This window comes from Anomaloglossus baeobatrachus, unplaced genomic scaffold, assembly GCF_048569485.1.
Source record: "Anomaloglossus baeobatrachus isolate aAnoBae1 unplaced genomic scaffold, aAnoBae1.hap1 Scaffold_165, whole genome shotgun sequence".
NCBI classification, from domain to species: Eukaryota; Metazoa; Chordata; class Amphibia; order Anura; family Aromobatidae; genus Anomaloglossus; species Anomaloglossus baeobatrachus.
Window position 1 is genome coordinate 356,071 of NW_027441935.1, and position 19,231 is coordinate 375,301.

Here is a 19,231-nt window from a genome sequence, read left to right on the forward strand (position 1 = left end):
AGAATGGCCGAGGCGCGGGCTCCTGGGTCCTTTTCTTCCTTCCATCTAACGACTATCAATATCATATTATATTATAGGTTGGAATAAACACTCCACTGTGTGACCGGTGTCACAGTTCTGTTTGTACTGGAGCGTTCACCAGCTATTAGTGTAAGTATTCTGAGTGTAATATAATAACACGTCCTGTATAAAAATACAAGAATAAAATCTGACTCATCCATCGTTCATTATAACATTATTAATCTATTACAGAGCTGAAATCGTGACCAGAAGAAGATCCTTTCTGTTACTGAGATACGAGCTAAATCCTCTAGTATTACTATTGAGAACAGATTACTGGGATCAACTAGAAGAGTAAAGTAGGAAAAAGGTAACTAGACTTTTATGTGACATTTAGGAATAAGTTGTACTGTGTGTATGATGTGAGGAGCGGCGCTATTTCTGCCCATTACATGGTATTTTGCGTCATTTTCCAGTTTTCTCCCTACAGGCACTATGTGTAATTTGCCGTTGGCTTTGATCCAGTGTCTCCCATACAATAAGTATTTTCAGCTTTCCTTAGGCAGCACAGAGGCATGGAGGAGATTATACAGCAGTACTGAGCATTGTAGCTGTGACTGCAGCTCTGGTATAAGCGAATACACCTGCTAGAAACCTGTAGGACCATGTTTCTGTGCTTACTCCGGGCCACGCTCCTCCTCTTACTCCTAACTTGTGATATCTTTGTGCTGAGCAGTTTATTCAGAGGTAATGAGGTCAGGAGACAAAGGCTCCATGTATTACTGCTCCAAGTATTCTGGCTCCAAGTATTATGGCTCCATGTACTAAGGCTCCATGTATTATGGCACAATATATTGTGGCTCCATATATTATGGCTCCAAGTATTATAGCCCCACGTATTAAGGCTCTATGTATTATGGCTCTATTTATTATGGTTCTATGTATTATGGCTCCAAGTATTATGGCTCCAAGTATTATGGCTCCAAGTATTATGGCTCCATGTGTTATGGCTCCATGTGTTATGGATCCATGTGTTATGGATCCATGTGTTATGGATCCATGTATTAAGGCACCATGTATTATGGCTCCAAGTATTATGGATCCATGTATTAAGGCACCATGTATTATGGCTCCAAGTATTATGGCTCCATGTATTATGGCTCCATGTATTATGGCTCCATGTATTATGGCTCCAAGTATTATGGCTCCATGTATTATGGCTCCATGTATTATGGCTGCAAGTATTATGGCTGCAAGTATTATGGCTGCAAGTATTATGGCTCCAAGTATTATGGCTCCAAGTATTATGGCTCCAAGTATTATGGCTCCAAGTATTATGGCTCTATGTATTACGGCTCCAAGTATTACGGCTCCATGTATTACGGCTCCATGTAATATGGTTCCATGTATTATGGTTCCAAATATTATGGCTCCAAGTATTATGGCTCCACGTATTATGGCTCTATGTATTATGGCTCTATGTATTATGGCTCCAAGTATTATGGCTCCACGTATTATGGCTCCACGTATTAAGGCTCCATGTAGAATGGCACCATGTATTATGGCTCCAAGTATTATGGCACCATATATTATGCATCTATGTATTATGGCTCCATGCATTATGGCATTAATTTTTTTTGTCTTTTTCAGATTTCATCCTGATTTTTCCTGGTTGATGATCACCTCCAAGAGGGGAAGTCAGTGGACGCCCTGCACCAGCTGAGAAGAGACCTCCAGCGTGTACGGGATCGGAGCAGAACACCAGACATCTTTCCAGTGAGTAGAATGGCCGAGGCGCGGGGCTCCTGGGTCCTTTTCTTCCTTCCATCTAACGACTATCAATATCATATTATATTATAGGTTGGAATAAACACTCCACTGTGTGACCGGTGTCACAGTTCTGTTTGTATTGGAGCGTTCACCAGCTATTAGTGTAAGTATTCTGAGTGTAATATAATAACATGTCCTGTATAAAAATACAAGAATAAAATCTGACTCATCCATCGTTCATTATAACATTATTAATCTATTACAGAGCTGAAATCGTGACCAGAAGAAGATCCTTTCTGTTACTGAGATACGAGCTAAATCCTCTAGTATTACTATTGAGAACAGATTACTGGGATCAACTAGAAGAGTAAAGTAGGAAAAAGGTAACTAGACTTTTATGTGACATTTAGGAATAAGTTGTACTGTGTGTATGATGTGAGGAGCGGCGCTATTTCTGCCCATTACATGGTATTTTGCGTCATTTTCCAGTTTTCTCCCTACAGGCACTATGTGTAATTTGCCGTTGGCTTTGATCCAGTGTCTCCCATACAATAAGTATTTTCAGCTTTCCTTAGGCAGCACAGAGGCATGGAGGAGATTATACAGCAGTACTGAGCATTGTAGCTGTGACTGCAGCTCTGGTATAAGCGAATACACCTGCTAGAAACCTGTAGGACCATGTTTCTGTGCTTACTCCGGGCCACGCTCCTCCTCTTACTCCTAACTTGTGATATCTTTGTGCTGAGCAGTTTATTCAGAGGTAATGAGGTCAGGAGACAAAGGCTCCATGTATTACTGCTCCAAGTATTATGGCTCCAAGTATTATGGCTCCATGTACTAAGGCTCCATGTATTATGGCACAATATATTGTGGCTCCATATATTATGGCTCCAAGTATTATAGCCCCACGTATTAAGGCTCTATGTATTATGGCTCTATTTATTATGGTTCTATGTATTATGGCTCCAAGTATTATGGCTCCAAGTATTATGGCTCCAAGTATTATGGCTCCATGTGTTATGGCTCCATGTGTTATGGATCCATGTGTTATGGATCCATGTGTTATGGATCCATGTATTAAGGCACCATGTATTATGGCTCCAAGTATTATGGATCCATGTATTAAGGCACCATGTATTATGGCTGCAAGTATTATGGCTGCAAGTATTATGGCTGCAAGTATTATGGCTCCATGTATTATGGCTCCAAGTATTATGGCTCCAAGTATTATGGCTGCAAGTATTATGGCTGCAAGTATTATGGCTCCAAGTATTATGGCTCCAAGTATTATGGCTCCAAGTATTATGGCTCCAAGTATTATGGCTCTATGTATTACGGCTCCAAGTATTACGGCTCCATGTATTACGGCTCCATGTAATATGGTTCCATGTATTATGGTTCCATGTATTATGGTTCCAAATATTATGGCTCCAAGTATTATGGCTCCACGTATTATGGCTCTATGTATTATGGCTCTATGTATTATGGCTCCAAGTATTATGGCTCCAAGTATTATGGCTCCACGTATTATGGCTCCACGTATTAAGGCTCCATGTAGAATGGCACCATGTATTATGGCTCCAAGTATTATGGCACCATATATTATGCATCTATGTATTATGGCTCCATGCATTATGGCATTAATTTTTTTTGTCTTTTTCAGATTTCATCCTGATTTTTCCTGGTTGATGATCACCTCCAAGAGGGGAAGTCAGTGGACGCCCTGCACCAGCTGAGAAGAGACCTTCAGCGCGTACGGGATCGGAGCGGAACACCAGACATCTTTCCAGTGAGTAGAATGGCCGAGGCGCGGGGCTCCTGGGTCCTTTTCTTCCTTCCATCTAACGACTATCAATATCATATTATATTATAGGTTGGAATAAACACTCCACTGTGTGACCGGTGTCACAGTTCTGTTTGTATTGGAGCATTCACCAGCTATTAGTGTAAGTATTCTGAGTGTAATATAATAACACGTCCTGTATAAAAATACAAGAATAATATCTGACTGATCCATCGTTCATTATAACATTATTAATCTACTAGAAGGTGGCCCGATTCTACGCATCGGGTATTCTAGAATTTACGTATTGTGTAGTTCATGTATGATTTTTGTTATATATATATAATGTTGTTGTGTGTAGTTACCAAGTGTTTGTGTAGGGGCTGTACATGTTCTGGGTGTTGTCTGGGTGTGACGGGGGGTGAGAGCGGTGTTGTATGTGTGTTGCGTGTGTTGCGTTGTTTGTGGAGCGCTGTGTGTCTGTAGCGTTGTGTGTGTGTTGTGCGGTTTGTGTGTGTGTGGTGTGTTTTGGGGGGAGGTATGTTTTGTGCAATGTGTGTGTTGTGCGGTATGTGCGTATATTTGTGTGTGCCGCGGTGTTTGTGTGTTGGTTGTTGTGTGTGTGCAGCGTTGTCTGTGTGTGTGGGTGTCTGTGTAGGGCAGTTGTTTGTGGTTCCCAGTGTGTGTGTGTGTGTGTGGTGTGTGGTGTGTTGTGCAGTGCGCGCTCGTGCGTGCGTGTGTGTGTGTGTGTGTGTGTTGGGGGGAGGTGCGCACTCCCAAACGTGCTCCATCCCCCATGCAGCGCACTCCCCATCGTGCTCCATCCCCTATGCTGCGCACCCCCCATCGTGCTCCATCCCCTATGCTGCGCACCCCCCATCGTGCTCCATCTCCCATGCTGCGCACTCCCAAACGTGCTCCATCCGCCATGCTGCGCACTCCCAAACGTGCTCCATCCGCCATGCTGCGCACTCCCAAACGTGCTCCATCCGCCATACTCCGCACTCCCCATCGTGCTCCATCCCCCATGCAGCGCACTCCCTATCGTGCTCCATCCCCTATGCTGCACACCCCCCATCGTGCTCCATCTCCCATGCTGCGCACTCCCAAACGTGCTCCACCCGCCATGCTGCGCACTCCCAAACGTGCTCCATCCCCCATGCTGTGAACTCCCCATCGTGCTCCATCCCCGATGCTGCGCACCCCCCCATCATGCTCCATCCCCGATGCTGCGCACCCCCCCATCGTGCTCCATCCCCCATGCTGCACCAGCATCAGCCTCTCTGCCCCCAGCATCAGCTTCTCTGCCCCCAGCATCAGCTTCTCTGCCCCCAGCATCAGCCTCTCTCCTCCCAGCATCAGCCTCTCTCCTCCCAGCATCAGCCTCTCTCATCCTAGCATCAGCCTCTCTCCTCCCAGCATCAGCCTCTCTCTTCCCAGCCTTCCCCAGCATCAGCCTCTCTCCTCCCAGCCTCCCTCCTCCCACCCTCCCCCAGCATCAGCCTCCCTCTACCAGCCTCCCCCAGCATCAGCCTCTCTTCTCTCAGCCTCAGCCTACCTCTCCCAGCCTCCCTCAGCATCAGCCTCCCTCTCCCAGCCTCCCCAAGCATCAGCCTCCACCAGCCTCCCCCAGCATCAGCCTCCGCCAGCATCAGCCTCTCTCCTTCCATCCTCCTCCAGCATCAGCCTCCCTCTCCCAGCCTTCCCCAGGATCAGCCTCTCTCCTCCCAGCCTTCCCCAGCATCAGCTTTCCCCTCCCAGCCTCCCTCAGCATCAGCCTTCCCCAGCATCAGCCTCTCTCCTCCCAGCCTCAGCCTCTCTCCTTCCAGCCTCCCCCAGCATCAGCCTCTCTCCTTCCAGCCTCCCTCAGCATCAGCCTCCCTTTCCCAGCCTTCCCCAGGATCAGCCTCTCTCCTCCCAGCCTCCTTCCTCCCAGCCTCCCCCTCCCAGCCTCCCTCAGCATCAGCCTTCCGCTCCCAGTCTCCCCCAGCATCAGCCTCCCCAAGCATCAGCCTCCACCAGCATCAGCCTCTCTCCTTCCAGCCTCCCCCATGATCAGCCTCTTTGCTCCCAGCCTCCTCCAGCACGCCGTGCTCCTCTGCCGACACTCACACACCCGATCGCATCCACTCACACACACCCGATCGCATCCACTCACACACACCCGATCGCATACACTCACACACACCCGATCGCATACACTCACACACACAGACACTGACGATATCGCACATACGCGCTCACAGTCACAACATCCGGGAGATATCACATGCTTCTGGCCATGTGATCCTCCGGCAGGTCCTGGAAGCTCACAGCACAGTATCGAGGCCGAGAAGCAAGCGATATCGCCGGATGCTGTGAGTGTGTGGATGCGATGTGTGTGTGAGGTGTGTGTGAGGTGTTTGTGAGAGTGAGTGCGATCTGATGTGAGTGATGATCTGATGATGCGTGTGTGTGTGCTGTTATGTTTGTGCGTGTGGAAGTCCCGCCGCTGCAGGACCTTGATTTACTGGTAACTATGCAAGCATGGTTACCAGCGCAACACGTCCCCCGCTCGCACGGGAGCCCACACCAGCATACGGCGGCGTACGCTGATGTGGGCTCCCGTTGGTGAGGGGGGAAAGGGGGGGGAGTACAGTACTCACCTGGGATCCGTGGCTCCGTGACCGTGTCAGTTTGGGCAATGCGGGGGGGGGGGGGCGAGAGCTAACGTCTATTGCGTGAGGGGGCGGGGCGTGGCGTGGGCGAGTTGCCAATGCCTGCAGGGTGCCGGGGCGAGAGGCCAATCTGTGGAGGGGGCAGAGCCTGGGCGAGCGGCTGGCCAATCCGTGTGGGGGCGCAGCCGGGGCGAGAGGCCAATCCGTGTGGGGGGGCGGGGCCATGGCGAACCCAGCGGCCAATCAGCTTTGTGTCACCGTAAGGACATGTCACGGTGACACAATGTCACCGTGACACAATTTTGGAGCATGACAGACAGACAGACAGAATAAGGCAATTATATATATAGATTACAGAGCTGAAATCGTGACCAGAAGATCCTTTCTGTTACTGAAATACGAGCTAAATCCTCTAGTATTACTATTGAGAACAGATTACTGGGATCAACTAGAAGAGTAAAGTAGGAAAAGGGTAACTAGACTTTTATGTGACACTTAGGAATAAGTTGTACTGTGTGTATGATGTGAGGAGCGGCGCTATTTCTGCCCATTACATGGTATTTTGCGTCATTTTCCAGTTTTCTAACTACAGGCACTATGTGTAATTTGCCATTGGCTTTGATCTAGTGTCTCCCATACAATAAGTATTTTCAGCTCTTTCCTTAGCCAGCACAGAGGCATGGAGGAGATTATACAGCAGTACTGAGCATTGTAGCTGTGACTGCAGCTCTGGTATAAGCGAATACACCTGCTAGGAACCTGCCGGACCATGTTTCTGTGCTTATTCCGGGCTGCGCTCCTCCTCTCACTCCCAACTTGTGATATCTCTGTGCTGAGCAGTTTATTCAGAGGTAATGAGGTCAGGAGACAAAGGAAGGGAAGAATCGACTCCTGAGGATACAATGACGTTGATTTCTCTGATAAGATATATAGGGTGCTTTACACGCTGCGACATCGCTAACGATATATCGTCGGGGTCACGTCTTTAGTGGCGCTCATCCGGCACCGTTAGCGACATCGCAGCGTGTGACACCAAGGAGCGACGATCAACGAGCGCAAAAACATGGAAAATCGTTGCTAGTTGACACGTCGCTCCTTTTCAAAATATTGTTGCTGCTGCAGGTACGATGTTGGTCGTCATTCCTGCGGCAGCACACATCGCTACGTGTGACACCGCAGGAACGACGAACATATCCTTACCTCCGTCCACCGGCAATGAGGAAGAAAGAAGGTGGGCGGCATGTTCCGGCCGCTCATCCCCGCCCCTCCTCTGCTATTGGACAGCTGCAGTGTTACGTCGCTGTGACGCCGCACGAATCGCCCCCTTAGAAAGGAGGTGGATCGCTGGGCAGAGAGACGTCGCAGGGAAGGTAAATCCGTGTGACGGTTGTTAGCGATGTTGTGCGCCACAGGCGGCGATTTGACCGGGACGCACAACCGACGGGGGCGGGTACGCTCGCTAGCGATATCGGTACCGATATCGCAGCGTGTAAAGTACCCTTAAGACAAAGCTACTTATAGTCACTTATACTATTGATTTATGCGCTTTGTTGGAGGTAGAGGTCTCATGTAGTGAATACTTTCTCTAAATTCTGCTGTTTCAGGTTGTCCTCCTGCTTTATCAGCTCAATCCTGTCATACGACTTATTGTGACTATTACCAGGAACAGATCAGGTTAGAGGAGTTTTATTTTACTAAATCTCTTACTTTTGGCCTATAACTAATACATGAATGTCTGGATTTAGGAGTCCAGGTTGATTATTAATTTTTTGGGGTGGAGAGGGGGCTGATTCAGACTTTTGTTTTGGGTCTTGAAAGTTATCTCCATCTTCAGGAATGTTGTACATTGACGGGCAATGGCATAAAAAGGCTAAACCACCTCAGGACTTACCTTACCCGGGACGGTGACACCCCCAGTGCCCATGGGTAACATATGTAAAAATAAAAGCGCCATCTGTTTTCCACAGTTGAAGATAACAGCAGATTCTCTGTATCTGAGCCATGGACACCCTTTTTTTCCTTGTGTTACCCATGGGCACCGGTGAGACCACCCTGTAGGGTCCGGTGCCGTCAGTCCTGGAACATCTGAGAGTTCCTTAGGCCATTACACATCAGTATAAAAAATTACTGAAATTTGAGGACTGTAATTCTGTAATTTGAAATATAATTTTATTTTTTTGCATTTATCTTCTATTACTTATAATTTACCTGATGTTTCCTCTAATATCATTTTGAATTTTTTGGCAGATTACGTCTGATTATTTATGATGAATCATTGCATCATGGTATCCAGCGATCGCTGTAAACATTGCAGCATGGGATCCAGCAATCGCTGTAAAAAGCTGTTGGCCTCGCTGGACCTGCTCAGTGTCCCTCTTCTGGAGGACAGTATTCCAGGCATTGTCTCATCATTTGAGCTTGGAGTAATAAAGACAATGACCAGCGATCTAATCAAACATCTGCGTGATCTGGATGGACAGGATTTGATGAATGCCCTCCTGTTCTTGTCAACTGTAAGCTCTGTCGGAGTGGAGACTGCCAGCTTTCTGACTAGTGAACTTATCGATCAGACCTACCGCCACATGCGGAGAGCGGAAAGTAAGAGACAACCCGGAATAACTGGCGCAGCTATGACGCTCCTGGCTAATATTGCAATTTATAGCGGTGAAGAAGTCATGGAGCGTTTGGAAAAGGATGAAGAGCATCCACCAAGCAGCTCGTTCAAGGTATTGGACCTGATTTCCACCAAATCCAGCAGAGACTGGAAAGAGAGAAGCTATGATTTTTTCTATCACCTTCTGCACCCCATGTATGGGTTCAGAAACTACCAGGATGACTTTGTTCTCTTCCATGACACAGACACTACGCAGGCTGCGATGTGTCATTATATTACTTGTGTCTTAACTGATGAGGAAAGGAGGAAACTCATCCCTTACCTGCGTATACCAATGAGATATTCATTCAGAACAAGCAGAATCACCAGTGTCATGTTCGTCTCGGAGCTCCTACACCATCCTAACCTGGAGAAGAATGTGGCAAAAAATTTAATCTCATTAATGGCTTTAAAAACTTACAGCTCGGATGAGCTTGAGGTCTGCCATGTTACAGAAGCTATTGGTAATGCTTGTAAAGGTGCCCCTACCGAGGTGCATCAACTGAAAGACTTCATATTTGACTGCCTGCGCAGGAAATTATATGGTTGTAAGAATCCAAAAGATATCATCAACATCTTACAAGTCCTGTCAAAATTAGTCACCTTGCTGAAAAGATCAAAACTTGGTAATACTTTTGGGGAGATTGTCAATCTTTGTACTTGCTATCTAAACCACTCGAACCCTCTGGTCCAGGTATACGCCGCTTCACTATTTGCTGATCTCGCCAAGAACTGTAACCAGAGCAAGAAAGACTTCAGCCAACACATCAGGAGTTACCTAGCAGCCTTACTGATAATGTTACACAGCAAAAACCAGCAGGTTAAGGCAGCCAGTATTGCAGCCTTGTTGCATTGTCTTCCTTACGTCGGATGTAAAAATGTAGAAGAGCTGTTAAATAGAGGAAAATACTGCAAGATATATGAACAACTTGGGCAAAAAGAACCGGTTTATCTGGTGAAGATGATATTCACTTTTTTTAAATTACTGTTTATGGTTCATGATTTGGACGCTCTCCTGGAGCACCTCACTATGATAAGAGACGCTTTACCCTATGAAGAACTCTATCCGACGGCATTATGTCATGTGTTTAAAGAGTTGAGGGCCCTCACTAAATTGCATCAACGGTATCCTCCGAAATTGAAGGAGGCAATTAACCGTGCCATAGACATCCTGGCTAAGAAGTGGAAAAGCATTGGAACTGTTAAAGTGGTTAAAAAAGGTACCTACATAAAAACCGAAGAATAGAATCAATATTTCACGAGTAGTGTTGAGCGGGGTTTGAGCAGCGCTCTCTCTCTCACCTAAATTCATAGAACTGCAATAAAGATTAATAAACAAAACTCCTACTCTATTTTGTTTTTTGCTGTTAGTAACTGGCGGTACATTTTTCGCATTTCTAAACACTTCCCATACTGGAGCTGAGCGAATACATTCAAATGGAATTCTACTGGAGTTCGCCAAAAATTTACATTCACCAAAATGCAGACTTTTTATATTTCACTTCCACACGTATTAAGCAAAATGTCCATCAAAATTCTAAAATAAAAATCCTTATACTCACTTTATCGCTCACATCTCCAGCTCCTCCACTCCTCACAATCACTCTTCCAGTCCTCGTCACATCTTCAGATCAGCAACTCTTGCAATTAATTCCTCGGGAATCTTCAGTGCATAAATTCTAGATTTTGGCATATACCATGACGTCATGACACACACTTGCGAATAACCTTCCAAGGACTCATTAGACCACGAAGTCCTGGCCCAACATGAGAGACCAAATGAATTCAACACAAATGGTGGCAATCTGAAGATGCAACGAGGAGCAGATGGGTGACGGTAAGGAGGTAGTGGCCGGAGAGGTGAGCGGTGAGGCAACTGTAAGGGGGTGTAAGGCTCTGCCGCCCAAGACCTGCAAATCCCGTGCCTGTAAATGTACTGTTTAATGTTGATATAATACTGTAGATACGGTTTATGATATATTCTGTGTGCGGCCACTAGATGGCCACATGGGATAAGCTACTTCCCTTGGTGCTCTCAGGCTAGGGAGAGCTAATGGCTGGGAGGAGCTTAGTTAGTAAAAAACCTAGGAATACATGAAATGACAGGAGAGTCCCAGAGAGCAGTGTAGAGAGACCCACACCTGTGTGAGGAGAAGCCCCCAGGAGAGGTGATTCTGACCCTCTGGGTCGTATCCCGGCACCAGACACGTGGGACCCTGGTGAGAGGTGGGCTGACCGAACCACGTCCCAAAAGGGTAAAGTCCGGATGGCTTGGATGGTGGCTGCCCCTGGCATATACCAAACGAACCCCCTCTCCAGGCTAAAGGTCAGTGGGCTCCGCAGGAGGCGTAGATCCTGATAAACTGGGACAATAGAGTGCCATCCCCAGGGACCCTTGTCACGGCTTATAGCTATCCCTGTGGGTGGGAGACGGACACCCGTGCGGCAATATGAATCTGTCCAAAAGTATGAAGATGAGGGAGGGGATGAGGGGCTCTAGGAACAGAGTACCAGGGAAGTGGCTTGGCGGTAAATTGAGAGTAACTCCGGTTGCTAATGGCGACCACAGTGAAGAACTGGAGTAGAAATCCAGAGGACTGTGTAATTTGACGTGTCTACCCGCTGTAACAGAAATAAGATGTGCATGCCACTGGTGAGATGTAACAATCAAAAAGACTGCTGGAACATCATTGCAAATGTGAACAGGGTGCTAGCTAAAAAATACACAATCTATATAAAGTGAAATCTGCACACCAAATTCAGAGAAATATGAATAAGCATAACTGCTCTATAATACATAAAGAAATGAAAAACACAATTAGCCTTATGAAAAATTTGAAAAATTGTAAAATATGACTTTGCATGACTGCTAAGGATTATTTGAAAAAAAGAGATATTTTGCTAATATATTGATCAAGTCATTACTGCCCGATGACCACTCCATGGTAATCTCATAAAGGTAACATTTGGTTAGGGACCCGATAAATAAGAGATTACCGTGAATTGGTTATTGGGCAGTAATGATTTGATCAATACATTAGCCTAACTGCTCTATCTAATATATAAAGCTGAATGTGTGTGTGTGTGTGTGTGTGTGTATGTCCGGGATTGGCATCTGCACCGTCGCAGCTACAGCCACAAAATTTTGCACACTCACACTTCTGGACCCCGAGAGCGTGATAGGCTATGTTTTGAGGGGAAATTTTAACCCCGCGCTTTACAGTTATTCACCAAACAACCTGTCTCCATTAAAGCGAATGGAGCTGGGAGATACAGTGCAGCCAGAACATAAGAAGAATGCGCAGCCACGCCCTTAAATGGAATGTTGGCGTGTCACAATGCAGCCAGTGAAACAGACAGACACAGACAGGGTAAGAGACAGACAAAAAGAGACAGACACAGAAAAAGAGACAGACTGACAGGGAAAGAGACAGACAGGGAAAGAGAGAGACAGGTTAAGAGACAGACACAGACAGGTAAAGAGACAGACACAGGGAAAGAGACAGACAGGGAAAGAGAGGGAAAGAGACAGACAGGGAAAGTGACAGAGATAAACAGACAGGGAAAGAGATAGACAGACAGGGAAAGAGATTGAGACAGACGGAGAAAGAGACAGAGACAGTCAGAGACAGACAGACAAAGAGACAGACAGACAAAGAGATAGAGAGAAAGACAGAGAGATATAGACAGAGAATGGGAGAGAAACAGAGAGACAGTTACTATCCCAGGCGTTAATACATTCTATTTATTATACATTCTATCCCGGGAATGTTAATACATTCTATTTTGTTAACAGCAGTTATTAACCCGGGCAAAGCCGGGTAGTACAGCTAGACCAAGAGATATATACAGAGGGGGAGACAGACATTATAATTACATTTAAATCTATTTGTTTTGTGGTTTTTGTGTGCAGAATACATTTGTGTTAATACATTCTATTTTGTTAACAGCAGTTATTAACCAGGGCGAAGCCGGGTAGTATAGCTAGTAATACATAAAGAAATGAAAAACACAATTAGCCATATGAAGAATTGAAAAATATGACATTGCATGACTGCTAAGGATTATTTGAAAAAAAGACATATTTTGCTAATGTATTGATCAAATCATTACTGCCTGATGACCACTTCATGGTAATCTCTTATTTATCGGGTCCCTAACCAAATGTTACCTCTATGAGATTACCATGAAGTGGTTATCGGGCAGTAATGAGTTGATCAATATATTAGCAAAATATCTCTTTTTTTCAAATGATCCTTAGCAGTCATGCAATGTCATATTTTTCATGTTTTCCAATTTTTCATATCGCTAATTGTGTTTTAATTTCTTTATGTATTATAGAGCAGTTATGCTTATTCATATTTCTCTTAATTTGGTGTGCAGCTTTCACTTTATATAGCTGGTGAGATATAAGACCGTTTATGACTATGTTCAGTAAAGAGAAAGTTTTGGTTCAGAAGAATCTCGTCTGTGTGTGGTGTTTGAGGACACTGGCGCCTGCTGCAGTCGGCAGCTGCGAGACGGCCCCGAAGAAGCCAAAACCAGTCCTGGCCTTCGGCCTGGAAGTGAGTGTCTTGCACCACAAGTCCCAGCAACCCTTCCCGTGGAATGGAATGGAAAGTGCTGATCCAGGGCTGCGCGGCGGCCATACAGCAGTACCCGCTGCGACCACCACCGCAACCCACCGTCCCTTCTACACAAGTATAGGAATTTTCTTTATTTTTTACCTATCAGATCCCAGAGCATAATAAGGGACATTAAATTTGCTGATAATTCTTTCAAATTGTGCCTGATGCGCTCATCTCTACCTTATACATATATTTTGGTGATAGACAACTACAGGTCATGATCCAGCACTGTCTTGATTAATCTGCCTGTTCCAGGTCCTGGATATTGATGACATATTAATTCAGGTCATCGATTTCAGATTAGTGGGGTCCGACATCAGAGACCTCCAGTGGTCAGATGTTAGTAGGTCCCTGATAGCAGAATTCATTCAGTGTATGGAGCTGGAACTGTGTGCCGCCCCCGCGACAGCCGACGGGCTGCTCAGACTGGATCCACAGTGGCTCGAGGGGTCTCCGGATCCGAGGCGGGGTCGCGCGGCTACCCGGAATAAAAAGGGGGGATTGTTTGTGGATAGTGAACGGGATAATATTCGTGACACCACCCACGGTGCGTGGTAACGTGAGGGACCACCGCTGCTGTTTGGGGAGCCCGCTGGCGATGGTGTGGCAGCTAGAGATGTTAACCCCTCCAAGGGCAGGGGAGTGGTGTCCCGGGACTCGCTGATGGATTGAACAGGGGGACCCGTCGGGAGTAGAGGGATATCAGGTACTTACACAGTCCAAAGTCACTGACGCTGACACCAGGTAAACCAAACTCTTGTATGCTCCGTTGCTGTTGGACGAGCACGCTGGGTCCGTGCCCCTTTGGTGTTGCTGGTTTGTCTGAAGCCTTGTTCCTTGGCACAGTGTGTCTCTTAGGTGGATCCCTTTCGCCTAGAACTACTCAGGTCCCGCTCACCTGCGTGACTAGCAAGGTGAGCTTGCGCTCAGGGTTCACGCTTGGGATTTTCTGGACGGTTTTGGGACGTCCTATCCCCCTCGTTGCACTAGTACCCCGATTCTGGAGCGGCTGGGGAACGGTTCCTGAAGACACCTTTCCCATCGGGTGAATTACTGGGCTGCGTGAATCTTCTTCCCAGCCTAGGGTCCACGTACCCCGTCGTGCCCTGGACTCTGCCCGGTTGTAGTACAAGGCAGCCGGCCTGCTCTCTGTAGCAGCACCGTGCCCCCTGTCACTACTCCCTGCGACCAGGGTTCCAGCTCCTACTGGCGAGGCCAACATTTGGCACCTGGGACGGGTACAGGAGCCCAGCTCCACAGCGTGACCTGTCCTGTCACCGCTGCTCAACTCCTCCACTCAACTGAACTGTACTGACATCTCTGACCCCCCTCTTCCATCCCCCCATCTGGGTGGCCCTATTCCCCTCAGGCTGCCCAATGGGTGACTGGTGGGTGTGGTGCAGAGTGTTCCTCAGGATTTTTGTATACCTGTTGGTAGCAACACCAAGTTGACAGGACCTGTAACCAAGGAGGAGCGGGTACCATGCAGAAGGGCAGATTGCACAGCACCCTTGTGACGACCTGATACGCCAGGGCGTCACAGCAGCACAGCTCCACACATTGTGTAGTAGCCGTTCAAATGCGGAGGGTCAAGTAATCGGTTTTGCATTTGAATTTCGGATTGCAATTCTGCCACAAAGACTATAGTTAAAGGGGTGGTTCACCCATATTCATTATTAGCTACATCGATATTATGTTGAGAAACAAGGTTTCTCTCAAATACCCCGTGTTGTCAATAGTGCCTGTGAGTTATTGTGCTCCCGGGCTCCGTGACCTCTGGGATCTGGTGATGTCACGTCAACTGAGGCTGGCCGCAGTCTCCGTGAGTGACTGGGCTGTGGGTTAAGTTTCACTGCTCAGCACAGCTCAGCATCACAGACCATTATCTCCCTGTTCTCTCCTCCTCCACAGCAGAGTGCTGCAAGCAGACGACACGCTGGGCTGTGACGAGCGGTGAAACGCTGCCCAAAACCCAATGACTCAGAGACCGGGGCCGGCCGTGGTGATGTCAGGTGAACAGAAAGTTGACATGACATCACCGGATCCCAGAGGTCACGGAGCCCGGGGGTCAGGTGATGGGGAAGAGTGGAATAGCGCCACTCACAGGCACTATTGACAACACAAGGTATTTGATAGGAACCTTGATTCTCAACATAGTATCGATGTGACCAATAATTAATATGGGTGATGAAATTGTGTGAGCCTATCTGTCAATGACAAGTCAATCTCTTCACATGGGATCCTATGTTAACAGACTTACCATATTTTTTGGACTATAAGATGTACTTTTTCTCTAAAATTTGAGTATTATAGACCGGATGTACCTGGCTTGCTGGTATGAGGGAGCGGTCTTGGCGACGCAGCGGGGTAATAGACTTGTATGGGGCACCATTCACATGTTTCCTCTTTTTGTTGCTATTTTTTATATATCAGTATACCGACTCGCAAAACATGAGGACCCTTGAGTCAAGGGTCAGCTGCTGGCTCATATCGTTAGGGTGGTGGGCTCCCCATAACGTGACGCTCTCCATCCTGACAATACCAGCCTCCAGCCATGTGGCTTTATCCTGGCTGGTAACGATATTGGGGGAACCGTATTTTTTTTAAATTTATTTATTTATTTTACTGCACGATATAGACCCGCCCACCGGTGGCTGTGATTGGTTGCAGTGAGACAGCTGTCTGACTGCAACCAATCATGGGTGCCGGTGGGCGGGGAAAGCAGGGAATACCAGATTGAATAATGAAGTGGCAGCCATTTTCAAAAGAGGAAAAGCCGCCGGAGCTTTGTGACAGCCGTGCAGCGAGGCGCCCGTGATCGGTGAGTAGGAGAGAGAGAGGGATTGTGCTGGGGACTCAGGACGCATGCAGATACGCAACGTGCGCACATAGCCTTACTGTGAAAAGCCACGCTTTTCGTGATCGAACAGTTATCGAACATAACTCGAACTGCCGAAGTTGAAGCAAATCGTTCGAGTTCGTCGAACGACTCGAACACCGACCAAAATCACTCGAATTTGAAATTGGCGAACCGTTCGAATCGAACATCGCTGAACTCTACCCTTGACATTGGGCTGCGAGCTTGTGTATTTTGGCCAAAAAATTAACCACTAACTCATATATATTTTTCTGCACATTATATTTTTATACATGATGTAGCCAGGCCCTTTAATGCAGGCCTTGTAAACTGGGGTCTCCGTTCCTGGGTGGTGCACTTGTGACGCCCTGGCCTATCAGGTCGTCACAGGGTATTGTGTTATCTGCCCTTCAGCACAGTATCCACCCTCCTTGGTTACGGGTCCTGGTCCTTTGGTGTTGCTAACAACTGAGCCAATCAAAACCCTAGGAACACTTTACACTAAACCCACCAGACACACCATTGGGGGGCCTGAAGGGAATAGGGCCGCCCACAAGGGGGGTTGGTAGGGGAAGTGAAAAAGTGGCAGCTGAGTTGAGTTAAGGGAGTTGAGAAGGGAGGTGGTAGAGGAAGGAGGTGAAGTGACTCTCGGGAGGAGAGGTCACGGAGCAGGGCTCCTGTGTACTAGGTGGCAGACCTTTGGTCTGGGCTTGGTAGGAGCTGGAACCCCGGTCACAGGGGATAGTGTCAGGGGGCACGGACTGCCAAGGAGGGCAGCCGGAGGCCTTGAGCTATCACCGGGCAGGGGCCAGGGCACGACGGGGTACGTGGACCCTAGGCCAGGAAGTAGCTTCACGCGTCCTGGCAATTTACCCGACGGGGGTGAAGACTTCAAGTGTCATCCCTAACCCACTCCAAAATCGGGGTACTAGCGCACCGATGGGATAGGACTTTCCCTACACAGTCCAGTCCACCCCTACATCACCATCATCGGGCTCCCGGGGCAAACCCCCACCCACCCACGGAGGGGTTAAAACACCTTGCTGCCACACCATCGCCACCGGGCGTCCCCAACAGCAGCAGTGGTACCCTAACTTACCACACACCGTGGGTGGCGTCACGAACTTTCCTAATCTCGTGTATATGTGTCGCCCTGGGCAAGCCAGGGGTCACAGGTCACAACACCACCACACCCCACACCCCAGGTAGGCACACCTAAGCTGAACCAAAAATCCTTGTTGCCTTCCTCCAGGAGTCTGATGATGCACACCAGGGGGTGGGCCAGGCGGTTGGCTCCGCCCACCGAGGAGCTCACAACTCTGGAGGCGGGAAAACCAGGCAGTTTAGCCCGGGTAGGGCAAGAGTGAACAACGGAGTTGAGTGAGGAGCAGATAAGAGAAGTGAAAGTGAAGGAAAGAAAAGTTGAAAAGGAGGAAAGCAAGAAGTGGTGACAGAGCAGAGAGTGTGCAAAGCCTGAGAGCCCAGCTTTGTGTAGGGCCAGAACAGCAAGGTCAGCGACGGCGGTGACTGTCCGGAGGGGGACCGTTTGGAAGTTCCTGGAAGGACCCCGTTGGCTGTGTGCCCGGTGGTCTGGAGCAGTGTTCCGAAGGACAGTCAGCACCAGGGCAGGGGCCTCTCGGACCCCGGAAAGGCTAGGAGTCGCCCAATTTGCCGAATCCGTCAGTGAAGGGGACGTAGATTCCCCCAACAACCAAGTCCCGATTGAAGGCAACAGCCCAACCCGTAGAACAGAGGCACCGCCACCGCCAGGGCACCAGTCTCTGAGGGCCAGCGCCTGCGGGCAAAGTGTAGTGCTCCTCCGGCCCAGCTTGAAGCCGGGGAGCGGGTTACCGGTGGGGACCCATCGCAACCAACCGTACATACAGGTGCAAGGAAGAGGGACATTACCGTCACCTACCGGGGAAGCGAAGCAGCCGTCTGTGGGACCGTCCTACCAGCCGTTTGGTTTACCGTACAAACTGTGTCCACGTCTCAGGCTGAGTGAGTACCACAGTGCCGCAAGGCACAGCGCTGTCCCCGCGTCCCTGCGCCCACCAAGCCCTGCACCTCCCAAGCCATCACCGGGCCCCGGGATCACCAACCCCTACCCACGGAGGGGCAACACAACACCTGGCTGCTCCCCATCACCATCCCCGGGATCCCCGCATTAAGCAGCGGTGGTGCTACACATCACCACAACCGTGGGTAGCGTCACGGACATTATCCCAACATCCCAAACCCCCCTTTCACTCACGGGCGAGGAGTGCCGCTCGAGAAAAACCCCCGGGATCCGGCCTACGGCTCGAGCCACCACTGAGCAGCTGCCAGACCCGAGCAGAAGGGGTGAGCGTGGTGTGCTGACACCCTCCTCCCCGCCCGCGACAACTTGGCGTCACGAACAGGATCCTACCGCTCTGCCGTCTGGTAGAGGTGCGCCTTGTTACCGCCGGAGGTGTCCGGCAGAAAAATTGCAGAAGCCGCCATCTTTGGCGCGAAAAGTTCCCGCTCGAGCGTCTTCTCGAGCAGTAGAGGCGCGAAGGCCAGAACCCCGCCCCGAGAGAGGAGGGGCCGGAAAGAGCTAAGGGGGACGGAAACAAGATGTCTGCGCCCGACGGAGCCGCTGGAGGAGCGGTGGTCGCAGCCGCAGCGGCACCCGCGGATGGGAATGGGCCTGCCCAGGTCCCGGCCGTACCGGCGGGAGGTGCCGCGGCCCCCGCGCTCGCTCAGGTCATGCCGTTTTCCTTGCCCTATGCGCCCGGAGCTGCCTGGCTACCGCAGTATGACGGGAAACCGGATGCCCTACAGGCCTTCCGGAAAAAGCTTAACCCGTTGCTAGAGCTGTACCCCCTGACTGATAAGCAACGTGCAGCGATAGTGCTAGGC

At 48.8% G+C, this 19,231-nt stretch overlaps 1 protein-coding gene across 1 annotated transcript; it reads left to right on the top strand.

Annotated features, from left to right (window-relative positions):
- The first annotated feature begins 90 nt into the window (after window positions 1-90).
- On the top strand, window positions 91-10,179 carry LOC142260689 (uncharacterized). Its single transcript, XM_075332054.1, has 9 exons — window positions 91-150; window positions 253-370; window positions 1,651-1,776; window positions 1,861-1,933; window positions 2,036-2,153; window positions 3,434-3,559; window positions 3,644-3,716; window positions 7,815-7,884; window positions 8,458-10,179. Exon 9 carries the CDS (start codon window positions 8,475-8,477, stop codon window positions 10,107-10,109), a length of 1,635 nt encoding a protein of 544 aa, XP_075188169.1. The 5' UTR covers window positions 91-150; window positions 253-370; window positions 1,651-1,776; window positions 1,861-1,933; window positions 2,036-2,153; window positions 3,434-3,559; window positions 3,644-3,716; window positions 7,815-7,884; window positions 8,458-8,474; the 3' UTR covers window positions 10,110-10,179.
- Window positions 10,180-19,231: the final 9,052 nt, after the last annotated feature.